The 24,368-nt window shown below is 51.1% G+C and overlaps 1 protein-coding gene across 1 annotated transcript in view; it reads right to left on the bottom strand.

The window, feature by feature from the left end:
• Positions 1 to 4,767: 4,767 nt before the first annotated feature.
• TSPAN14 (tetraspanin 14) overlaps positions 4,768 to 24,368 on the bottom strand; it is a 58,226-nt gene continuing 38,625 nt past the window's right edge. Inside the window, exons 3-9 of the mRNA XM_037497486.2 lie at positions 18,334 to 18,384; positions 16,305 to 16,451; positions 15,088 to 15,258; positions 13,594 to 13,719; positions 12,436 to 12,480; positions 11,752 to 11,871; positions 4,768 to 10,714 (exon numbers count right to left, since the gene is read on the bottom strand). Coding sequence (XP_037353383.1) covers positions 10,643 to 10,714; positions 11,752 to 11,871; positions 12,436 to 12,480; positions 13,594 to 13,719; positions 15,088 to 15,258; positions 16,305 to 16,451; positions 18,334 to 18,384 — 732 coding nt within the window. The 3' untranslated portion in view covers positions 4,768 to 10,642. The remainder of the gene's footprint in view (positions 10,715 to 11,751; positions 11,872 to 12,435; positions 12,481 to 13,593; positions 13,720 to 15,087; positions 15,259 to 16,304; positions 16,452 to 18,333; positions 18,385 to 24,368) is intronic.

Here is a 24,368-nt window from a genome sequence, read left to right on the forward strand (position 1 = left end):
CAGAGGAGCGAGCCAGGAGCGTCTAGGCTCCTCAGTCTCTCATTCTACCTGCTCCAGCCTTCTCTTTTTTCCAGGACGTTAGGCATCCTAATAATGTTTTTAAAAACCTAAAGGAGGAAAGAATTTTCCTCCTATCTGTGTCATATTCAAGGAAGAAACCAAAATGCAATCATTAGGGACACCAGAAAGGGCTGTATCGTGGAAGTCTAGGACTTAAAGGAGGCAGACACCTTCCCCCCCCCCCCCCGTCTCCCTGCAGTGAGGTTCTAGAGCTCTGTGGGTGCGGACAGATGAACACTCAGGGGTCGATTTCAGTGGTTGCTGTTGCTCTCTTTGTCTGTTGCAGGAGTCTGAAGATGATCAAAAAGAATGAAACTGTCTCCTCCGCATCCTGCATCTGAAGCTCCTGGCCACAGTCGGCTCCTGTATCCTACCTGGGGGACCCCCATCCTTCCTTCGGCCTGCAGGATGGGTAGACACTGCTGTTGCTGAAACCAAAAGCTTGCCTTCACTGTGCTCAGTCATCCCAGCTGCCTCTGCCAGGAGCAAGGCAAGCAGAGTTCTTGGGAGGTAAGAGGCTTGCCTGCGCTGCCCAATCCATAGACGGCCACACTGGGACTACCTGGACCTAATTTTCTCATTAGATCATCGCTGGCAACCCTGAGTCTTGTGCAATGATGTGCTCAGTGATGTGCAGGGTTTGGGACTGTAGCCTGATTGGATTAGTGGCGGGCATGTCCCTTCCCTCGAAGGAGCAAAGGTGGATCGGGCACCCAAGAAAGCTGGAGCCAAGATGTGAGTGTTGCCTCTGTTCCCTCTGCCAGGAAGGAGGACTTAATCGGTTCAGAGGAGCTTTAAGCCCAGGGTCAAAAAGAACTGTGGAGGGTGAGACCATCCAGCCCCACCGGTCCACACCATTCCCCTCCAGATGCTTTTCCCGATGTGACCTTGGAGTGTCAGAGGGGAAGTTTCCCCCTCCCCCCAACTCCCATCCCACCCTCTATTTTCTCCTCCCCACTTTAAACCTCTCAGGGATTCCCCCCCCTGGGCATCCTTGATCCCCTCATTTTCCTAGGGGATCTTCCCCAGCCTCCTCTTGCCTCCAACCAAGTCCTTGTTGCCCTGACTGTGGCCCGGTGGGAGCACAGAGTCCAGAGAAGAGGTAACACAGGAAAGTCACAACAGGAGTCCGCCTTCTGCGGGAAGCTTCGTTCATCCTTTCTGGGGTTCCCCAGATGCCTCCAAAAGGGCAGAGGGCAGCGAATGCACTGTCCAGACAGCAGGAATGGGCAGGCCGCAGGTGGGCATGAGGTCCAGGCCTCTGGAGAAGTGGGGACACTGCAGGGAGTGGATGGATGGCACGCGGCAGGAACGCCGATTTGGTGTCTCAGGAGGGATCTCGCTGGGGGAGCGGTGTCCCTGGCAGCCCCAGGTCAGTAGGGCAGGAGGCCAAGCTGCAGAACGCAGCCTGGGCAGGGGCCGAATCTGGTTTCTGCAAAGACGCAGTGGCGGCTGCCGGGCCTGGTTCGGCGCCACCTCCTGCCTGGCTCTGCAGGCCAGTCTGCGCTCGCGATCCGGAGGCCGCTCGGCCCGGCCTGGGGCGTCCCCTAGCGGCCTGTCTGGGAACCGCGGGGAGCGAGCGCGCCTGCTTCTGGGAAAGACCCTGGGGGAGGAAGTCCTGCTCCCGGCGTCGGGCGCCAGGAGGCCTGGACCCCAGGGGTGCAGACTAAAGGAACCCGCGGCGGTTCCAGCAGAAGGAAAACGGAATGACTGGAAACCAGGCGTGGGGGGCCGCTGGGAAACTCGGATGTGGTTTTCTAAGCCTTTCAATTGATTTAATTTTGTTTTCATTTTTCGTAAGTGGATGTGATGTGTTTAATTTTGCAGGCGAACGCAGTTCCTGCTGGAGTGGATACACGCACGCAATGTCTTGCAAGTGAGGGAAAACCACCTAAGTGTCCGTCGGGGGGGTGGGGACGGGTAGGGGGCAGAGAGGAACAGTCTGGAACATTCCACGTGGCACAAAGGATGGGGTGGTCTGCCTGCTTTGGTGCTGGGAGATGCCCACAATGGAAGAAAAGTAACACGCGCTGTGCACTGTGTAACCCACTTGCTAAATTTCATAAGTTTCACTGCTTTTGTGTAGTAAGAGGGAAAATAAAGGAAGAACACACACATGGTTTCTTGCTTTCTTCTTGGAAGGGAGCCACTGTAGACAATTGCACATTGTTATATACAGTGAGTAAAGCTATAGTAAAATATAAATAATTCACAGGACTGAAATAAATCTTCAAAAGTTCTAAAATGTCATCCCAAAATTGTCCTCTGGAGGTCAGTGCTGGTGGGCCAGGGCCCAGCAGGCCTAGCCTTGTCCACACAGATACCCATCCACAAAGGCACCTGCGGGCAAAATCAGACATCCCTAGCCAGGAAGGCCTGAGTGTTGCGAAGACACACAATTTTCTAGGCTGGGGAAGAGCTTGAGTCACTTCTCAGAGCTGGCAGTGGTGCTGGTGTAGACAGAACATGAGAATATGAGGGGAGCGGCTGGAGGAGTCAGCGATTCTGCCAAAGTCTTGGAGAGAGGTGATCAGGTGTGTTTGAGGTATGTTGCCAGTGGGGACCAAGGAAAGCAGAATTGCCAGTTCTCGGTTCTTCTGAGGAGGTGTGGGAAGAGGGGGTGCCCAGGACTCCACCAGTACCTGAGAACCTGGCCTGGGAGGACCGAGCCCATTCGAGTTCTCAGTGGCTTTCTAGGCAAGGGCACTTCTCTTTTCTGCTGTTCAGCACGACTTCAAGGCCTGGTGGGGCAGGACCTGATCACCTCTCTCCAAGACTTTGGCAGACATTTCTTATTTCAGAGTCTCCTATCAGGTATCTGTTTCCACCTAAAATCCTTTTCAAACAAATCAGGTCATGTCATTTCTTTGCTCCAAACTTTGCAAAGGTTCCGTTTTACTTAGAATCCCAGCCCGAGTCCTTACAGGGGCCACAAAGCCCTCCAAGATCTGCTTCACTGCCCCAGGCCCTCCCCTTTCCTGCCTCTAACAGGGGCTCCAGGTCTGCAAGCACACCAGGGCACTCCCTGCGGGGTCTCTACTAGCTGTTCACTCCTAGAACCCTCCTCAGCCACCTCCTTTGAGTCTGCTCCATATTGCTGATCTCCCTTTATTCTGCTGGATTTACCCCCATTTATCACTTTCTTTGTAAAATACCATTTTACAAGTTGTGTGTGTGTTTGTCTCTCTATCCTTACCTGGTAAGAAGCACTGCAGGGCAGGTGTCCCGTCTGTGCCTAAAACACTGCCTGGTTTGCAGTAGGTACTAGATAAACATTTATTGGAAAAGATAACGAAGGATCTTTTGAGGTGGAATTGACCTGAGACCAGGCAAGCAGGGATGCTTGCCTGCACCCCTGCCCCAGAAGCCCCGCCTGCTGGGGCAGTGAAGCAGATCTTGGAGAACTGTTAACATGTCTTATAAGAGAGCTGTGCGGCAGTGGTAGGCACATGCCAAGGGCTTTCTTTTCCTATCTCATTGAATTCTGAGAACTGTTCCAAGATCAATGCAACTGTCGAGGTCCCACAAGTGCTAACAGATCTAGGACTTAAATCCAGGTATTGTTGAAACTTACCAGGTTCCTGCCCTCCCACCCCCACCCTAACCTACCCCCCAAAGCTCTTATTCTCAGCTGGACAGTTCTTCCAGTGTCATGCAGCTATGCCCACATATCCCCTGGTCAAACCTGGAGGGCAGAGAGGAATTAAGTGTGCTGACTGCTCCCCAATCTGTACACAGACCATATCTCTAGCCCAGTAGTAGCCCACATCCCTGCCCACCAACTCCAGGCTGCTCTGTGCAGTGGTGAGAAGGCTGGCCAGAAGCTGTGAGCTGGCAAACCAGCCCAGAACATTAGATCGTTAGCTCCCTGCAGCGGGAGCGTCCGGAAGTGTTGGGCCTTCAAAGGCGGCTATGGCCCCTCTGCTGGCTCCCTTGGGCTAGTCTCTGCATACAGGCCTGTCCTCCTTGGCAGGTGAGGGTCACTCAGCTTCCTCTGGAGGCTCCAGGGTCAAATTCCCAGGTTGTGTTGGTTTCTGGCCGGAGGCACACTCCAAGCAAGAAACCCCCCTCCTCTTTCCCACCCCTATGGTACAGAACTTGAACTCCAGATGACTGCGGAGGGTCCCCGCAGACCTCAAAAGTTCCGAAAAGGGCAGACAAGTGGGTCCTTTTATTTCAGACTGGCTGGGAGCTTGAGCTGCATTACCCATGATTCAGGCAGCTCAGCACAGTGGGGGCTGGCCGCTGCCGCTAGGATCTCTTCGATAATCACACTAGCAGTCACTGTGAGGATGCGCGCTGAGTACTCTGGGTTTATGTTAAAACACTTTGTCCACCTCGTCTTATTTAATCCTTGAAACAACCCCTTGTGGGGTGGTATTTCCTCCATTTTACAGAAGACACTCAATGAGGTTAAGTCACTTGCCAAAGGTTATACAGCTAGTGAGCAGCAGTGTCTGGGGGCCCCGTTTTAACTTTACCAAGCTCTTTCATCCGCACTCACTCATTCAGTGCTCCCAGTAACCTTGTGAGTCAATCACCCCCACCTTCTCAATGAAGAAATCGAGGCACTAAGTTTGTCTTTTTTTTTTTCCCACCACAGCATAGGACCTCAAAGGAATTGGGGTCCAGGGGATCCCTCTTCTCTCTCATAATTGTGCTTTTCTAGCAGCCTGGTGGTGCAGGGAAAATGGAAGATCCCACACAGCCCCAGCCCTGTTCTGCTGGAGGAGCACTTGCACAGAGCCAGATCCTCATCATCCCTCCCCAACTGCCCTGGATCCACCTCTCCTATTTTGCCTGCAGCATGTTCCTGCCTCTCTGCCATCTAGACAATTGGGGTCCACCAGACCCAGAGTGATGCTGCATTTTTCCAGAAAACAGGATCATCCCATGGGGAGGCAGTAGTCAGGCAGTGAATACCAGAGCCCCATCGCTGGGCACCAGGGCTTTCAGAGAGATGCGGCTGCTCCTTGATGTCATCAGTGCCACACCCTACAGCTGGCAGGAGCCCACTGTGCCTGCCTGTACTTTGCAGCTCCCTCCCTGTGCCACCACGGGCAGCACTGGCTCTGAGTGCATGTCCTTATCTACACACGAGAATGGCACCCAAAAACCCTGCATTCCCAACCAACCAGTCACCTCCCCAGGCAAAGTCAGAAGGCTGGACTCCCTTGCCCAGCTTGCCTCCCTGTGGAACTTGTGCTGTTGCAGATCACGGGGCTGCAGCTGCAGGGGGACTTCCTTGGGGAGGCATCACTCCCACTGCCCTTACCACCCTTGGTCACCCTGTACATCACAACACTCAGGGAACCCTGTACACACCCACCACCGCCTGGCAGTCACAAGCACGCCTCTGCCCCCAGTATCCTCTCAGTAGGTTGCCATTCCACCTTCTTGAAGACCATCTTTCAAAATGTGTTTCCTCTGAGCCCTTTCAGGAAGTAATTCCAGTAACAGAGTACTGTGGGGGTTTATAAGTCCTGCGAAGAGCAAAAGTCCGCACCAACTATGTGTGTTCACTGAAGTGTTGCTGTCAGCTCCCCAGTGTCCACCCCCTTCCCCAGTATCTGTAAATTCCGGGCATGCGCTCTTGGTGGGATGGGCAAGCCCAGGGGTTTCTGGGGTGTCTGTCCCTGAAACACTTCCCCACTAGCCATATCAGAGGCTGGAGGTGTTGTCCGTGGTCCCTTCCTCTGGCTTAGGAGAGCGGGACACTGGGAGGCAGAGCAGAGCAGGAAACTAGATCCTGCAGCTGGCATCAGAGCCACTCAGATCTAACCAACCTCGCCCCTGGACTTTCCAGTCTCAGGGCCAAAGGCGTCCTTCATGGTTTAGGCCAGTTTGCACTGGGTTTTCTGTTACCCGCTGTGAACCTACTCCCTGTTACAGAGCAAAGTAATTCACTCCGCCGTTCTGCAATGGCCAGTGACTGGGAAAACGCACCATGGATGTACCAGTGGGAAAGGAATGGCGAGATGCGTTCTGTAACATTAATTGCAGAGTACTATGTAAAATATGATTCTCAATGGTATAGAAAATATGTTTGAATATACATGGACATTTTTTGGAAGGGTACTTAATAATGGTTGCCTCTGGGACACAGGAGACAGTCTTTTCACTTCACACTATATTTAGATTGTTTTTACTTATAAACAAAATTAGTTTAAAAGTTGTTTGAGGTGATAAAATTACAGTGCAAGGTGATAATTTATTCTGGTGGTTATTAAACCATGCATTTGAAACCCCTGCTAAAATATAAGCTATACAACGCAAGAAGAAATGATTGTCTCAGACCTTTGCAAGGAATTTGTACTTCAATTCCTCCAAAGCTGGAATCTCTAAAATGGGTAACTTTAGCAGAACAATGTCCACTTGGATGTATGTATCCTTAACTTTATTTTCCTCCCAAGTTTTATCACAGTCCGCATTGTGCAGTGTCCCCTTCAGATTTCCCTGAGCCACCTTGGGAACCCCAAAAGCATTTTGAGAATGAATATGCCTTTATTGCAGCCTCTGAGGAGAGGCCAGGTCCCGTTGACTATACAAGGTCCTAGGAAAATCATAATTATACATGGCTGTTTGGATTTTTGGAGAGCACTCCCAGATGCACGAGAATGGTTCTTCAGGAGGCCCAGTCTGCCAGAGAGACCCGGGTGACACCCTCTTGGATGACAGACAAGCACATGGAAGTACCTGTACACCATGATTCATCACTGGGGACAGGTGACCACGATTTGGAGGTAGACAACCTGAAAATCCTTTGGTCCTGTGGACACAAGCACCTGCATCACCCTGGAGCTAGAGAAGCCCACCATGCAGGTCTCACAGATGTACCACTCACCAGGTACAGCTGAGGGCATCAGACCACTTGGTGACAGAGCTAAAGTACCTGAGGCCTGAGCAGGACCTTCCCAGGGTAAGAGGATGCCTTGTGGGACCCATGTAATAGCCCCTCTCCTTTCTCTAAGCCTCCACCATCCATGCTCTGAGGTTTTTGGCTAATGAGTAATCAGGTGGTCCCTGCTGCCGAGACTGAGGCCCTTCCCCTCCTTAGTCAGTCTTTGATCCAGCCTCCTCTGGCCACTTGGCTCTATGTGCATGGCCATGATACCCCAAGGGATCCCCTGCTGATGTCTCCTGGAAAGAAGGCTGTCTCCAGTGGGATTGCAGAGAAGTAAGCCCAGTGCCCAGAGACAGGATCTCCAGCGCAAGGTGGAGCTGAGCTCCTTGGGAGAAATACCATGTTCTCCCATGGGTCCCCAAAGCCAAACCAAGCATCCAAATCCAGGTATGAGGCAGGAATCAGTGTTCTCTGGCTTTCTCCAAACGCCTGTTAACCTGTCAATAGAGTTCAATTAAGTGGATAACCTCAGGAAGCCTCTGCTTCTCTGGCTTGCCCTCTGCTGGTTTTGCTCAGCACGAGCTAATTCAGAATCCAAGACTGATGGGCACCAAACCTATTTTAATGGCAGGTACAGGTTCTGGGCAAGGCTTTCAGAGTTTGAACCAGTTCTTCCAAATCCTTGGCAATACCTTCCCTTTCTCCAAGTCTAAAGTTTTGGGCACAAATATGGCTTCCTCGGAGCTGTTCTTGTGATTGAAGGAGCTTACTGTTAAGTAGGTACTCTGAGCACTTCCTATGTTCCAGAAAGGTTGTATATCCATTAATTTTTATTGCTGCTCACATGGTAAAGACAAACATAGGCTTCTCGTGCACCAACCAGTGCCACTGGTTTTCCTGCCCAGCTCACAGCACTGCCCTGTGAGACCCTGGACCCTGGTAAGGGGGACAGTGGCAGGTGCAGTGGAGGCATACAAAGCACGGGGAGAGAGATCAGTGACCTGGCAAGCACGGGCCCAAGCCAAGGATTTGGAGGACAGAGTGGTCCAAAGTCAGACGTTGCAGATGCCCACTTGGGTCTGGTGACTGCAGAGTGGGGGTGGGTTGGGGTGATGGGTAACAAGACAGCCCCGCTAAGAAGCTGCCTGGGAAAGAGGCAAGAGGGCCCAGGTAAGCTGTGGGAAGATGGGGTACATGTGATGGGGAGAGAGGCAGACGCAGTGGAATCAGCAACAAAGTGGTAAAGTCCTAGGAGGAGGTGGGCAGGAGGGCACAACAGGGAGAGACTCTGAAACATCAAAGCGTGAAGGGGGAGGGATTCGGGGTAGGCGGGCCAGGACGGCAGTGGGTGGGAAGGGCCTGGGAGTGTAGCTCTCTGAGGAGGACCCTTCTCCACTGGAAATGCTCCTGTGTGCACCCCTGATCCTGGGCTTCTTTTCTACCCTCATCCAACAACTCAGTCAGCTGAGATGGTTGAAAATGGCCCAGCAGTTCTGTAAATTAATTGAAAAACAAATCCAGCTGTGAAAAAGTCACAGCTAGAATTCACCTTGAACTGGACTATGCTCTTTGGAGAGACTCTCAAAGGGCCCAGTCACCAGGTCTACCTGAATGATGGGATTGTGGCAGCTGTCCACCAGGTGTTGGTATCCACACACCTGCATGAGGGTCTGGGGCACCTGGAAAGGTACCTAGCAAGGTGGACACAGCCACTTACTCTTTCAAAAACAGGCTAGCAGGTCTAGGACATATAGCTCATGCAGTAGCAGTGCCAAGATTCCAACTCACTGTCCCCAAGCTCTTTTGTCTGGATATTGCCTGGGGCTAGGGAGAGAGAACCTAAAGTAATGTATCTTCCAGGCCTATGGAGTCAGAATCCTTCCATCTCATACTTCTAGCTGGGCAGAGCTAAGCCACAAGCCAGCTTGTCCCAGCTGTCACCTCCAAACAAAGGATAATTGAAAGTGGCACATAGAATCTAAAAAGAAAAATCACTTATGAAATTTACTTCAGATTGTGCCAGTGAAGGACTGGGCCATCTACCCTTCTGTGGTATCTATCACACCCTATCCCACTGGTTCCCTTGGCAAGTGAGTGTACCACTGAGATGTTTAATGCCAAAACACAAACAGCTAAAACAATACCTTTAATACAAAGATATATTCCATAAAAGTTTGGCAAAAAAAAAAAAAAAAAAAAACCATTCTCTTCATTCCCTAGGCTACAGAGAAAATGGTAAAAAAAAAAAAATTATAATAACATCATGAACAGACACTACAATGAACATACACAGCACTAGAATGTACACTTCAGCAATTAAGTGAAGGTAGCACTCAACCCCTGAACAAAAAGGACAGAACTGGTACAAGACCCAGAGAAATATTAGAAAGCAGCCAAAGATGGACAAATGCCCCAGCTATCTATTCCCAGCAGGGGTTAATCAGCACATAAAACAGACTTCATTTCCAAGAGCAAGCCCCAGAATAGCCCTGACAGGAAGGGCAGACACAGTGACCACATATATCTCGGCCTGGCGGAGTTGCCACGAGAGTTGGTAACAAAACATGCCGAGCATCTGAACGGTCGCAGGCTGGGGTCTGCGGGTGGGCTCGGGGCCTGGCTGCACAGCTTCTCTCTCCAGGGACAGGCAAATGCCAGGCTGGCCGGCAGGCTCGTGGCAAATGTTTGAGAGGAGCCGTGGCCAAAGGCTTCAGGCTGGCTATCTCTGCCTAGAGCTCCTGGGGAGGGAAGGGAGAGGGGAGATCAGATTCAAGTTCCAGGGACAGTTTCAGTAGCACCAAGACTAGAAGACAATGAGTTCCAGCTAGGGAGGGTGTGGGTGTGTGCATGTTGGGGGCGCACAGAGAAGGGACACATATGTGCACTTAATGGGGTTGTTAGGGATGAAAAGGAGAAGCAATGGGGGAGTTCTTGAGACACTCATGGGAACTGAAAGGGATGGCTTCAGTCCCAGACACTGTGTAAGGCTGCTTGGAGGAGAATGCCGGAGGAAATGAAGAAATGGTGTGAAAACATCCTTATGCTATAAATAAATTATTTACACACTGTAAGAAAAAGAGAGCCGGCTCTCAACAGAGAACCATGCCCATAGCTCCCCTTGTGCCAACAGGGCATAATGCTGCTGAGAGGGAGGGGCAGTGGGCAAGTGGCCTGAGCCCACGGCTCCAGTCCACACAGTGGCTCAGGCTACTTCACTTGGACATGGCTGAGGAGCCTGCAAACAAGCCCCAAATTGTGCAGACACCAAGGTCCTACTGGACTCAGAGGTCCACTTGCGCCTCTGACTGCAAGTGTAAAACTCCCGTCCCAATTGCAGGCAGCGCCCATATGCTGCTGGGAGGTCTGTCCACACCTGCTGGCTCCTCTACCAGCGTCCTATTCACAGATGAGGCTGCCCTACAGGCCAGCACAAATGACATGAATGATAAGGAGGCTGGGGGCGGGGGTGGGGCCCTGTAGACACAGTTGGGCTCCAGGAGGACCAAGTCAAGCCTCGTCAAAGCCACAGTCTGCCTGTCAGTCACCATCCCACTCAAAGACATAGTCTCTGTCTTCAGCACCAACAAGCAGAAACAGGTCATGTCACTCTGATGCTGAAGATGGGGTGCTGGCTCCAGTTGCGCGTGTCCACTTCGCTTTCACTGGACATAAAGTTAATGACAGTGAAGGATTCTGGCCTCCACAGCCTGGCTCAGCTCGCTCCACTCGCTCTGCTCCTCAGAAATGGTGGCCAGCCTTCACTGCCTCAATGTCAGAGATCAAGGTCCTCGCCAGGAAGATGCCAAATATCTGAAAGCAAAGCCAGCAAAGGTGGCAGCCATCACTGTTGGGGCCCAAAGGGAGAGGGCAAGCACGTGCAGGGTATCCCGCACCCCTCACCACCCCACACCCAGTCTGCCAAGGATGCAAAGAGGCCAATAAGTGTGCACAGGGCAAAACAAGATGGCCAATGGTAAAAAGAGCCCAAGGTCTATTTCGCAGGATCCCTAGAGGCTGGAAGAGTCAGGCAGTAGGTACTGGAGAAACAAAATGGATGCTCTGCTTCCAACATGACTATGCATGTCACATACCTCAGGCCAGGACACACTCCGCAACCAAGGCCAAACCAAAAATAACAAGGTCACCCTGACTGGCTCTGATTCCCAAAATAATAAATATTAATGGTTTCCTGTAAACCTGATTCTATAATAAAACCAAGGTTGTCCCTGATTTTGGCCAGTGCTTATGTCCAATGCTATATCCTGACCTTGGTGACAGGAAGATGTTACTGTCCCAGGCACAGACGAATGAGAACTTGGTAAGCTCAGGAATTTTGCTTTTCCTGTCCCCTATAAACTCTTATTGTGGTTGGTATTTGATGAGCCAGTCCTTCAGAAGTATGTAATTCCCTTGCCTATTTTACAAGTAAATTTTTTCTTTTCTATTTGAGATGCTTCTGTCTCTCAGTCTTCCTTTGAGATCACTCAGTCTGCTGAGCAAAGGGGGAAGGAGGGTGTGGAGGCTTGGTGGCCCAGGCTCACCTCAGTCACCCTCTTCCAGTCAGAGCCCAGCACCTTCTGAATGGCGTGCTCTGTGCACAGCAGCAGCAGCAGCTGTTAGAAAGGCAGCTCTGGGGCTGCCAGTTTCTCCTCACAAGTCCTGGGCTCCTGATTTCTCTGATTCACTGAATTCTTGACTTTCTCCTCGCAGGCACTAAGTCAGCCCATTCACTGCAGGATCTGCTGGCCCCCTTAGCCACCAACGTCTTTCCAGATGTGAAATCTGGTTGAAATGAACAGGCATAGCCCCAAAGGTCAAAGGAAGCCACAAAGGACAGTGGGACAAACCTGCAGCAGCGAGATGGCGATAAATACGCCAGCCACGATGTAAATGTTCCGCGGGAGCCAACCTTCCAGCGCCTGGATACAGCCTTTGATGAAGATGGACTCTTCCCACTTGCTCTTCAGCTGCAGGGGAAAATCACAGTGGCCTGAGGCAGACAAGCAGGATGTGTCCACCCCCAGTTCCCAGAAGGTAGCATGAGAGGGGAGGGCCGCGGTCAGACAGAACCCTCTGGGAGTAACACATCTACTTGTCTCCTCTCTGCCCCGCCCCCGGTGAGTTTACACTTTAGGACCTGTCTAACCAAAGGCTCTCAGGTTCTAATCTTTAGCCCATTTCTGTTAGGGCCCCAGAGAGTCAAAGGTCAACTTGTTCAACACACCTCCACAGCCCACGTCTGGAGAACAGGAAGGGGTGTGAGGAAGGAAGACACACCGTTAAAGGGAGAAAAACTGGGAGAAGGGGATTCAGTGTGCCCTGAAATCACACCACCACTGCTCCCAGGAATCTTGCTGGAAGCCCAGAAAGGAATGGTGCCCCTACCAGCTCACTCCCAGCCTTAATGGCACCTTTGAGTCTCCTCTCCCCTCATTTTCCCACTCCAGTTTGCACTTGTGCTAAATCAGGAACTAGGACTTTAGGGAATAAACCTGAGGAATGCTGGAAGTAGTATGTATTGGGATTCTCACCTGAGACCTGACATCATATCCACACTGTGTATTCACAACTTTTTGCTGTAAGAAAAGCAGAAAAGTTATTTTGTTCTCTTGAGAAGCAAGAGTGGTAGAAGGTACTAAAAAAATCACAACCAACACCAGCAACCCCTGTACAAACCCCATGAGAGCTCACATCCTTCAATCATGCTGTTGACCCCTTTCGTGCTAGGACAACAGGTAGCAAACTTTGTCTATGAACGGCTAGACAGCAAGCATGTCAGTCATCTAGGGTAGCACCTCTTCAGCACTGTTACTGTAGCCAGAAAGCAGTCACTGACAGCAGGTAAATGAATGGGTGTGGCTGTATTTAAATAAAACTGTATTCATGGACAGTAAAATTTGAATTTCATATAGTTTTCAAGTTACCAAGTATTTCCTTCTTTGTTCAACCATTTAAAAATGACTAAAACCATTCCTAGTTTACAGGTCACACAAAAACAGCAGGCCAGCTTTGGCCCACAGTCCATAGTTTGCCAATCCCTGTACTAGGTAGTAAAGTTACACTTGTTAGGCATTTCAGTCAGAGGAGACCTTGGACATGCAATATGCAATCTGAGCCGCTCCTGGGCTTAGGAACTGCCCACACACTACAGACGACATTTTGTGAAACACCACGGAGACCTGCAAAGGGCCCGGCTCTGCTTAGCCTCCATTAGGCAAACACTCTTTCACAGATCAGCCTGAGAGCACAGTTTCTAGACCCCAAGGGCCTGGGCTTTGGATTCAGAATGAAAACAGGTGAAGAAAGAAAAGGAAATAATTCTCCACCTCTGAGATTCTGCCCCCCAGATGGTGACATACCCTCACTATCCCTGTGGGCTGAGTAATGGGCATTCTCTGCAGGGAAAGGCACAGAAAGAGGTCAGACTAGGGCTCATTACATTCACAACCCCTCCAGGGAGACTGATATTGATATTGTTCTCCTGTCTCACTCAGGATAGCAGAGCCAGGGAGGGCCACATAAGAATTTCTTGGGATCTACACCTATAGGATTTCAGAGCCACAGGAGCTCTGGGGTCTCACGTGGAAGGGGCACGGGGCACTCAGCCAGCCTTGCAGAAAAGAAGCAGCCCAGAGTTCTCAGGGAGTCGGGAGTTCAGGAGGGATGCATCTTCAGACATCTTCACTCACCGCAGGGTCCGGCACGCAGCAGGAAAAAGGCACCCCACACTTCTCACGGCTATAGCTGGCGCCACTACAGTTGAAGTAGATGTTGAGGTCCCAATCTTCAGGGCCAAATGCCCCACAGCACTGGTTCTGCAATCATGAAAGTAAAAAACTATTGAGGGTTCTGGGTCAGAATGTGGCCCCCCAGAAGAAGATGTCAGTCCAGGGGACTCAGGGTTAAGTGTGCCTCCCCCACCAGAGAGAAACTGAGGCCCATGTCACTAACCTCCATACACACTGAGATGCTGAGTGAGGAGATCCAGGTAGCCCTTTAAGAAGGTAAGTGGGTTCTGTTGCTTCTGGGTCCAACACACAAGACTGGCCCTGAGGCACTCCTGGCCTCCACACAGGGCTCTAATCCTCTCCACCCCAGTCTAGAGCAGCTGGAACTTTCTTTCCCTTCCCTCTCCTCACCCCAGTCCAGAGCAGCTTCTTGTTCTCCTTTGAGGCCCCTCTGTACCTCTAATGTGGTTCTACTACACCCCACGCAAATACCTTCTGGGAGCAGTATCTTCCCCCTAGAAACTTCCAAGCTGGTCCTCGTTACCTTTTATATCTCTTTACAAAAATAGCTAGTATCTGGAGATCGCCACAGACTAATACAGGTCACCATTAACAACATGGGAAGGATCTCTGGTCACAAAAATGGGCTTTGTTAGATCCCAAGACACATGAAATAAGGGCAAACAAGTTTTAGTTAATAACGAAGAGCAGAGAGCAGAGCCAGTCAGTTATTTTTATTGCTTTCTAACTTATTTTCTTCTCGGAACCAGTGTTTCATGTAAGAAGTTTCTAAGGAAGCTAGGATTTCTGGCAGAGCCCAGACTGAACAAGAGGCCTGCACAGGGAGTGGGTTCCTTCTACCGGGTGGGTGGTTATGGTCTAAGCCTCCAGGTGCAGCTGCACATGAGGGGAACAGAGGCCAGATGGAGTAAAGGTCTGGCTCAGACTGCTCAGACAACCGCCCAGGACACAGTCCAATGAGGTTACATTCCTTTCCATCTGTGGAAGCTTCCTCCAGGCAGCTCTGCCCTCTCAAACAGGAAGGGGAAAAGGTCTGGGGGGAAGGGACAGGAATAGCCTCAGACTGTGAGTCACGCGCCTGGAGAGGAGGACTCTGCCCCTCAGTATCCAGTGCCCAGGGCTCCAGGGAGGACGGAATGGCCAGGGCTGGAGCCAACTGGGCCCCAAAGGGGCAGAAGAGTACTGGGATCTTGGAGAGGGCGGTCACTGGTGCAGTTGGACCTACCTGCCCAATACAGGAGAAACAGCCTGGTCAGCCAGGCAGCCATGAACTGGCAAAGTTAAGACTTCAGATGCTGAGGCGTGGTGGCACCTCCATGGCCTCCCTGCTGCGGAGGAAGGCCCCACAATTTCCACACTAGCTCAGCTCCAGGGCAGCAGACTAAAGCCACAAAAGCCCGGCAACACCCTGGAACTGCCTCGGGAGGTGCTTACTGCTTTCTGAAGGGAGTCAATAAGGTTCTGCAGGTCGATGTCGTCCCGGTAGGATTTGATGTTGCTCTCAAAGAACTCCCGGAAGCGGTCCCTCACCCAGTCCTGGAACAGGAAGGCCAACACGGCCACGGCCAGCTCCAGGAAGAAGATGAGCACAATGGCACTGCAGAACTGCAAAGGACAAGGACGGGAGGGGTGTCACCACATCTCTGGCCTCTCGTTTGACCCAGAACCATTGCCTGCCATGAAGAACACATACCTGAGCTGGAGCTTGGGACTCCATGCTATTAGCTGGGTGGCTGTGGGCAGTTCTACCCATTTGTAAAATGAAGATATCCGCCCCTACCCATATTGCTGCATAAGGTAAGAATGAAGCAAATCAAAGCACAAGCTGACCCATGTGTCATGGCCTATGAAGTAGTCCCCTCCCCCGCAAGGAAGAAGCCCGGCTATGAAGAGTGGTCCTACCTCACCAGGATCAGCTCCTCCAGGGCAGGGCCTGTGACCCACAGTCTGACCACTCTCCTCCCACACACAGTTGTCAGAGTTTCTAGAAATCTCATCTGCTACCCCATTTCAGGGGTAAGGGAACTGAGGCCCACTCAGATACACAGCTGGATGGAGGTCACAGAGCTCATGCAGACCTGTTCCACACTACATTTTTAAGTGTGTGTGTGGGGGGGGGGAGAGGCGGGTGTTCTGCTTTTCAAATTAGATCCAGAACACAGAAAACTTGATCTAATAACTATAACAAATAATGTATGGCAAACAACAAGTGTGTGTTTCCCACCAGGTGCTGTTCAATTTTAACTGAAAGCATTTCAAAATGAATTTGCATCTAAATATAAAGCTTAACTCTTAGTAACTTGAAATTCTGCCAGCAAATTTAGGATTCTGCACCGCACATCCAATGGATTCACACACCCAGGAGGAGGAAAATTATTTCCTATCTTACTGGCAGCATCTTTTGATCTTAGCCAGGAAGGGCAAAGGTGAGCAGCAAACAAACAACTGCTTTAGAGCTTCTGAGGGCAGATAAAAGGCGCGCCCGCGCGGGAGGGGAGCTGAAAACCTGAGGGACCCAGATTCTTCTGGGATGAAGGCGAGCTTGTAAGAGCGGCTCTGCCCTTGTTTCTCAGATGGGAGAAAGCACAGGCCTGCACAGCAGAACCCGCGCCCCTTGCGCGTGCCCCCCGCCCCGGCCCCGGGGAACTCACAAACTTGAGCAGGCAGATGTTTTCCCGCAAGGCCCCCACGCAGCCGGCAAAGCCCAGCGTGAACATCACCACGCCCACCATCAGGACGAGCACCACGGGGTCGATTCCATGGAGCCGGGTCACTTTGGTGAGGTCAGACAGCACCCCCTGAAAGAGGCAGAGAAAGCAGGGCAGCGTCAGCTTGCAGGGCATGCCCTGAGGGACTAGACTGCACGGGGCAAGGAACCTAGGACAAGGACCTGCCTGGTGAGGCTCAGTCCTCTCACTGACAGCCCTGAGGGACTAGACTGCACGGGGCAAGGAACCCAGGACAAGGACCTGCCTATTGAGGCTCAGTCCTCTCACTGACAGCCAGGCTAGTGCATGGTCCCTGCCTTCCTCCTCCTGACAGGGCCCCTGCCCAGGGGATCCTTCCCCCTTCATCCTCCAGGGCCCACACTTGCAGCATTCCTGCTCTCCCTCTAGCCTGTGAGTTACTTGGAGGCAAACCCCAGGCTTCTTTTGCAGGCTGCAGGGTGGAGCAGACCCTTGGGTCCAAAGCACCGTGGTAGGCACTGCTTCACTCTGGCCTCTGGTCAACTGGGTAGCTGATTTTATTAGTCTCCCACCTTTGCAACCCATTTGTGGAGAACCCCACATCCTGAAAAGAAAACGGGTTCAATAGGAACGTGCTTACGGAAAACCAACCATCAAGGGCAGAGAAGGCAGACCTTCTCTGTGATGATAGACCATAGACTTTTCTGTGATGATAGAGTCCATCGATATCTCCACTGCCCCCAGGTCACAGAAACTGCTGCTGAGAACCTACACTGCGGCTGGTGGGACTGAAGAACTGAATTTTACTTTGTATTTAATTTTAATTTTTTACATATAAATAGTCACATGTAGATAGTGGCAACCAAAAGAGAACTGAGCAGTTCTAAAGGGTTCAAATGAGAAAAGAAAGAATAGCTGGACCAGGGACCCAGCGGGTCAGAGCAGGCGGGATGCTGTAGTTCCACAGTTGGCCACACAGTGGCACTACGAGCTATGAATTGCACTGGTTTTGAGGCTGCCGGGACAAAGTACACCTCAACTTCTGTCCTTTAGGGGTTTATAGGCTACTTTGAAGGTGCCCAAACCCAAAGGCAGACCGTATACAGTTCCAATGACCCCAGCAAGAAAGCCCATGCATCTAAGAATTTCTGCCGCCTCCTTCTAGAAGCAGAGGTTCCCCTGAACAGAGGACCTGGGCCTGAGGCTCAAGAGGAAGCTTTACTTTCCCTGTTTCCTGCTTAGCTCCTCCCTCCTGTACCCGGGCGGCTCAGCCTTCCTCATCTCCTCACCACTCAACTGCCACCCCAAGGAACAAAAGGTGGAATGCTAAACTCCACCCAGCCACACCTGGTTTCATCCCCACCCAGAGTTCCAGCTGTCCCCAGTCCTTCCAGCCAGTAAAAGCCAAGTCTCCAGGCTGGGCAATGAGTTCACTGGTGCATAAGACCTGACCCTGTCCCACAGTGCGCACATAGCCCAGGCCCCCTAGGACTCCTCTGACTGCCTTTGATCTACCTCTACCCTAGGGGGCACATGCTCTCTGCTCTCAGGGCCTCTTCCTGTAGGTGAGGACAAGCGTTTCAGGAATAAACACACTCATGTTCAGAGACCTGCTTGCTCCCAGAGGCACAGACAGGGTCAAAAAGGTGGTCGCAGGCCGGTCCTGGCCACCGCTGCAGACAAGTCCCCAGGGGACTTTCTGAGACCAGAAGAGAAGGTTCTCCATCTGCAATGAGTTCAGGGGGCCCAGCATTGGTCTTTAGCAGCTGAGCCCATCAAGGGAAGCAGAGTCAGCCTCAGGACCCAGGCGTTCCCACTGTAAGTTGAGCAACTGGCTCCAAGAGCAGACTCTGTGAAGAAGGATGGCTACAAGCCGTTATCTTGCGCACGAAATGCTTGTCAGGGAGCATTTGGAGGAGGGGACAATAAAAGCTGACCAAACTTGGTTTGGGCTCCAGGATGCTCACTCAGGACTCGAGATGGTAACACCTACCTTTTCGCTCCATGCCCACAGTCCGACTGCAAGGAAGACAACACCAGCCAACTGGGTAGGGGGAAAGAGAAGGAGAGACAGGGAAAGTTAGGTCAGAAACCAGCACTCTGGACATGCTTCTCAAAGAAGAGTTCGCACTACTCATCTGGGGGTGGTCCTGGCTCGTGTCCATGCTGGATGGAGCAGGGCCAATGATGTTGGCCCCTGCTGGTACCTCGGACTCTCTGCTCCAGAAAAAAAGGGATGGCAAGGCTCTTCAGATAGCCCACAACTACCTTCCCTGACCGTCTGGACAAACTCCTTCAACTCCAGATGGACCCATGCTCCAGAGAGCAGAGGCAGAGATGTGGGAGCAAAGATTACAAAGTCAGGTATCAGGGTGCTGGACCCATGTAAAGAGACCCTGCCAGGACTCGTCTCTTTTTTACAGAGGGGAACATAGATCTCAAAGGGCCAGGATCAAAATGCCACACAGTGGCAGAATAGGGCCCAAAGCTTTCATTTACTACTCATTCAACAAATACTGATGGGGATATCCTCAGTGCCAGGAGCCATATCCAGCCCTGCAGACAGTGGGGAGCCATGCAGGCAAAGATCCCTTGTGCCACTGCAGCTTCTGCTCTAGGGAGCCGCACGTACTTCTAACCCCGCTTCTCAGTCTGCTGCTGGATTAACCAGTTGATGAAGGTCTTGGTTTTCTTTATGGGATGCAGGACATTCCCCTTCCCTCCCAGTTCTTGCACTGTGCGGTAAGCAGTGGTGACCAGTCACTGCCCATTGAATCCTGTAGGCTTCCCTCCCCACCATCCTCGGTCCCCTTGAATAATGACTTACTTCCTTGTGCCAAAGCTGAAAGTCAAGTCTTTTTTCTTCACTTGTTTTCTGATCTCATTCATCAAGCTGGTTATCCCTTTCTCCACTAACACACTCGGTTCTGGGAATAGGCAGTGCGTACTCCTGGTTGTCTTCTACCCTCCCTTGTCACTCCTGTTCAGTCTCTTCTTCAGATCCCTCAAAATGCTAGAAGTCCTGGGCCCTGCTTTGCTCCCATCCCCCCTCTAGTTGAACTCACTATTCACACATAAATCTATCTGTTCACAAGTGCAAAAACTCCATCTCTGGCCACTCCAAAGTCAAATACCCTTGTCCATCTAAGATATTTAATGATATTTCAACCTTGCCATGCTCCACAAAGAAGCCTTGGCCTCCCAAGCCCCAACCAGATCCTCCCCATCTCATTAAATGGCACCACTGTGCGTCCATTCAACTGTTTGAGAGAAATCCTAAACCCCATGCTTGAGGCTTCTTTCCCACTAACACCATATTCCAAGCCCAGGACCCTGTGCAAGCTCTACCTTTGAAATACATGATATATTTGACCAGGTCCTTCCTGTCTGTGCTTTCTACTTCTTTGTGTCTGGACCCTGCAGGGGCTTCCTCCTAGATCCCCAAACAAATCAAAGATGAGGTAACTCTCCTCAAAACTCTCCAACAACTTCCCTTTACACTTAGAATAAAACTCAGCCCCCTGCAGGGTCCACAAGAGCCTGTGTGGCCAGGCTTCAGCCCCCATCTCTAACGTCATCCTACCCATCCCTCCGACCCAACCTGCGCCCTGCCACCTGGCAGTGTTAACGTTTCTCACCAAACTCATCCCTGGCTCAGAGACTTGACACTGTTTCCTCATCCGCATTCCTCCATATCCCTTCCTGGCTTTCATGCTCACACATTAAGTCTCTTCAAATTTCATTTGTGGGTCTGCTAGACTTCAGCAGCCTGTTCAGCCACCATTATGGTTACCTGCAGCTCTGCATTCCTATACACAGGTCAGAACTGCCCAGTCAATCATATTAGCCAACCTTACAAGGTGCCTTTCATATCAATCAAGAGCAGAAAGCTTGATCACTCTGGGAAGCGTATGCATCATGAGGTATGACTGGGAATGCCGGTGAGGGGGGCGGAGGACCGATGTATGACAAGGGACTCCAGAAGCTGATCAGTGGAATGCCTGTTGATAAGATTAGGACCACGGCTGGGGGTCTGGGCCAGTTTCAATTATAACACTTGGTCATCAAGCTGATAACATGGTCGGCAGACTCATGTCCCCCCAAGCCCTAGATGACATTCCTGAGTTTCCTCCATTTGTTTCTCCTTGTCCTCCTAACGCACGCAGCTGATGCTGTATGATTATTCTATCAATAAAAATGACCAGGATCTTGCTCTCAAGCAGTATCCTGCCCTCTGCAGTCTGCTTCAGTGCTCCCGTGTGTCTGTCAGTGTGGTGCTGCCCGATGCATCATTCGCTTCCACTGAAATGCCTCCCTTTCTCACCCTAGGTAGAATGCTCTCCTTGCTTCACTCTTCACTTCCTTTCCTGCTTAATTTTCTTCATGACACTTATTCTAGATCATGTGAGCTATTTGTCTGTCGTGTCTCTCCTACTGAGAGCAGAGATGCCTGTTTCGTTCAGGGCTGTCTCCCAAGAACTCAGAGAAGGACTTGGCCACTGACAGGTACAGGGTAGGTAAGAGAGGGCCTCTGCTGTCTTCCCAGGCACATTTGGGTCTAATTCAAGTATGTGGAAAACAAATGAAGGCCAAGCAGAAGCCCAGCCTAGCTTAGGCCCGTGGTCAAGCCCGAGACAGGGATATTAGGATCAGAGCAGAGTAGGGCCTGGAGCTGCCCATCTGTCCTTTATCCAGTGTCCCCAACAAGCATTCCAGTGCCTGCGTAACTGCTATCCATGAGAGCCCACCTGTCACTGGAGCCATGAGGACAGGTGAAGAAAGTGCCCCAGGTATCCTTGCTGAATCAGCTGGAAGAGCCAGTCCCACAGCACAGTCTCCTCTCACAATGACTGGACTCTAAGAATAAGGACTCCTGTTTTTTCTCATTCCATTTTAAAGGAAGAACTAAAGTCAACTTGCATCAGAAAGACAGGAACTAAGGGGAGTCACATGTCAGATCATGGGTTCAAAGAACACTTCCCAGGGCAGGAACTTTGGGGCTCAATAGTCATTTCAGAGACAAGCAGCTCGAGGGGTGGTCACATGGGGGTGGAGTGGGTGAGGCAGGTGACCTGTCTGGGAACTTACACAGTAGCCCCATGAAGGAGCCAGCATACTTGCTGGAGCCCTTCCTAGCACTCTCTAGGGGTGTGCTGCCCTTCCTGGGTGCAACCATCTGAGAGTGATGATCTAGCTGGGTGCCATCCAGGCTCAGAGTGACCTTCCAATCTCGCTTCTACAACCTGATTAAATTCCCTCCCAAAGAGTGGCACCCCCCTTCCTATAAGTCCAAGAGTAAACCAACCTTGGACCATCAAGTCTGTACAGTGCTGTGGTACTCATTGCAAGTAACATCACCCCGTCTGGCAAGCTAGGTGCTGCGTTACACACTTAACACACCTAAAGAACCCCTTCCACACCCAAGTAACACAACTCCCCCCATTTTTCAGATAAAGGAAGGTTTGGTCACACAGCCAGCAAGTAGCACAGTTAAGAACTTAACCTGAATGTCTCTGACCCTCCTGACCACACATTATGTCACTGCCCAAAGGACAGCGACCCAGGTCAGGAAAAGCAAGCAGCAGCCTGAGCTCCCCACCACCAGGGGTATCCACAGGGATTCCACAGAAGGGGCTTTCAGGCTGTGCAACTCTAAAGTCAATGATCCACATCATCCAGCGGTGAGGCTCATTCCGTCTCCCCTCTGAGTGGATGGAGAAGGGAGCAGGGTCTTTGGCGAGTCACTATAAAGATTCACTATTGACCTTTCCATCTTCGGCGGAGGTCCCTCTGAAAGAAGGTAAGAGGTCCTCTGGGGACACTCTGGGCTGTTCCAGCTCCACCTTATTCTGAAGGCCACCCGAATCCACTCACCACATGAGCAAGCCTCTGGCAATCTTCCCAAGCAGATTTAAGTCACAAGGGAAATGTAGACATCTGACCATGCCAAGGTCAAAAGCAGCCCCATCACCACAATTTAATGGCCTTAACCCCCTGTAAGATTTCATTTCAGCATGTATAAAGGTATTTAGGCAATTCTTCTGGGCCCTAGAGGCCTTTGCTCAGCAAGCTCCAGGCAAACAGCAGGCAATGCTTTTGCAGACTCGGCCCTACCAGCCTCTGGTTCTTGCAAATTCCCCTGGCTGATGGAGGCTGTTATTCATCACGCTCTTTCCCCTGAGACACCTAGGGGAGCCTCAGAGAAGACTGGAAGGAAACCCAAGAGTAAGCCACTGAACCCAAGGCGGCCGAGAGCATCGCTGAATAAACAGCACACTGTCATTGTGCTGGTTCCAACCTCCCCTCCGCCATTCCTAGTAACAGGGTTTTATGCAAGTCTAGGAACTTTGAGCCTTTGTTATCCTCTGCAAAACAGAGGCATAGGAGCGTTGTAAAGGTGGAAGGAAATATTGTATGTGACCTGTTTACTTACTGTGGGGCACAGAGCCGGTCCCTTCCCAGGTGAACCCTGCCCTCCCATGGTGGAGGCATAGCAGAGGTGTGAAGGGTCCTTCAAATGCCACAAAGATTTACTGGCCTGAAGATACTCTGCTACCTGCCCCCACCTTCCTCCCAAATAACTCCATGCACTAGCCTTTTTCCTAAGACAAGGTCTTCCTTTCCATAAGCATCTGTTTTATTGAGCCTCTGGAGAAAAAAGTAAAGCAGTTTACAGAAATGAGCCCTTTTGGTATTTCAAGCAAGGTAAGAAAGGATGATGGGAAGAAAACAGGGCAAGGAGTAGAGGAAGCTGGAAAAGTCTCAGTTCTGTTCCTAACTCATCTTGTGGCCTTGAGCAAATCATCTCAATCGGATCAGTCTGCCAATCTGTAAAACTGAGCAGCTGGAGACCAAAATTGCCCATGGACTACTTTCTAAGCTTTGCCATCATAAACCATGTCAGGTAAAACCCCATGGGCCTGGAGATCTCCAGGACGGGAAATCCTGACTCTGGGCCTGGTGAGTTCAGAGAACCCCAGAGATGCTCGAAGCCATTTGAGATGCCAACAATTGAATTTATACTTGAAGTCAGAAAGGACACCACAGGGCAATGACCCGAGACCTCACCTGGTCATGAGGCCCAGTGGGCTACGAGAGTATCTCAGAGTATCTGCTGGGGTTAGAAGTTTGCCCCTTGAGACAGCCAGGAATGCTTTTTTCAAAATAGTCCCACATTAAGAGTCAAAACCAAACCACTTCTCTGTGGGAGTTGGGGAGCTGAGAGGGACGCTGAAGTCCAACTTCCTCATTACAGAAGGAAATAAGGCAGGATGGAGCCTCTTGCAGGGTCACACAGCTATCACACACCAGCTTTCCTCCCGCCGGAAGGGTGGTTCTGAAAATACGAAGCATGTGTGCCCTTCCCAGCACGGCCGCCGCACACACGCGACGGGCCACAGCAGATCTGGGAAAGCTTCCACAGTTGTCTCCAGTTCCCTGATCACAGAAAACCCACCTCCACCACGCCTCACCCAGAAATCTGGCCATGTCAAGGTCTTTGAAAGGAAGGAAGGTTGACCGGCAGTCACCCGAGGGAGGTCACAGGCTGTTCCCCAGGCAATTGAGAGAAGCGCAAGCTTAGTCTCACCCCACCCCAGTCTGCCATCGTTGGCATAGTTCAGTGATTAACAGTGGTCAGAAAACCAAGATCTTAAATCAGTGATGGATAGTTCTATAAAGGGAGAGACAGTAAATATGCCCAACTTTACATGCCGGATGGTCTGTGTTTCAACTGTTCAGCTCTGTTGTTACAGCAGGAAAGCAGTCCTAGATAAGAAGTAAACGAACGGGCAGGACTGTGTTTCAATAAAACTGTATGTGCAAAACCTGGCAGAGAGCCAAGCTTGCCTGCAAGCAATAGCCCGCCAAGTCCTGCACTATCACATTAAAACCATCTGGACCTAGAGATGAAACACAAGATTTTCCCAGGACATCCCTATAATGCAGGTCTCCAACACTGCTATGCTTTTATAGTACTTGAACAGGTCTGAATAGCTTAAAATTTTAAATAACCCAAATGATATATCC

Source organism: Talpa occidentalis, unplaced genomic scaffold, assembly GCF_014898055.3.
Source record: "Talpa occidentalis isolate TD23 unplaced genomic scaffold, MPIMG_talOcc4v2.1 talOcc4.8, whole genome shotgun sequence".
In the NCBI taxonomy this organism is placed as follows: Eukaryota; Metazoa; Chordata; class Mammalia; order Eulipotyphla; family Talpidae; genus Talpa; species Talpa occidentalis.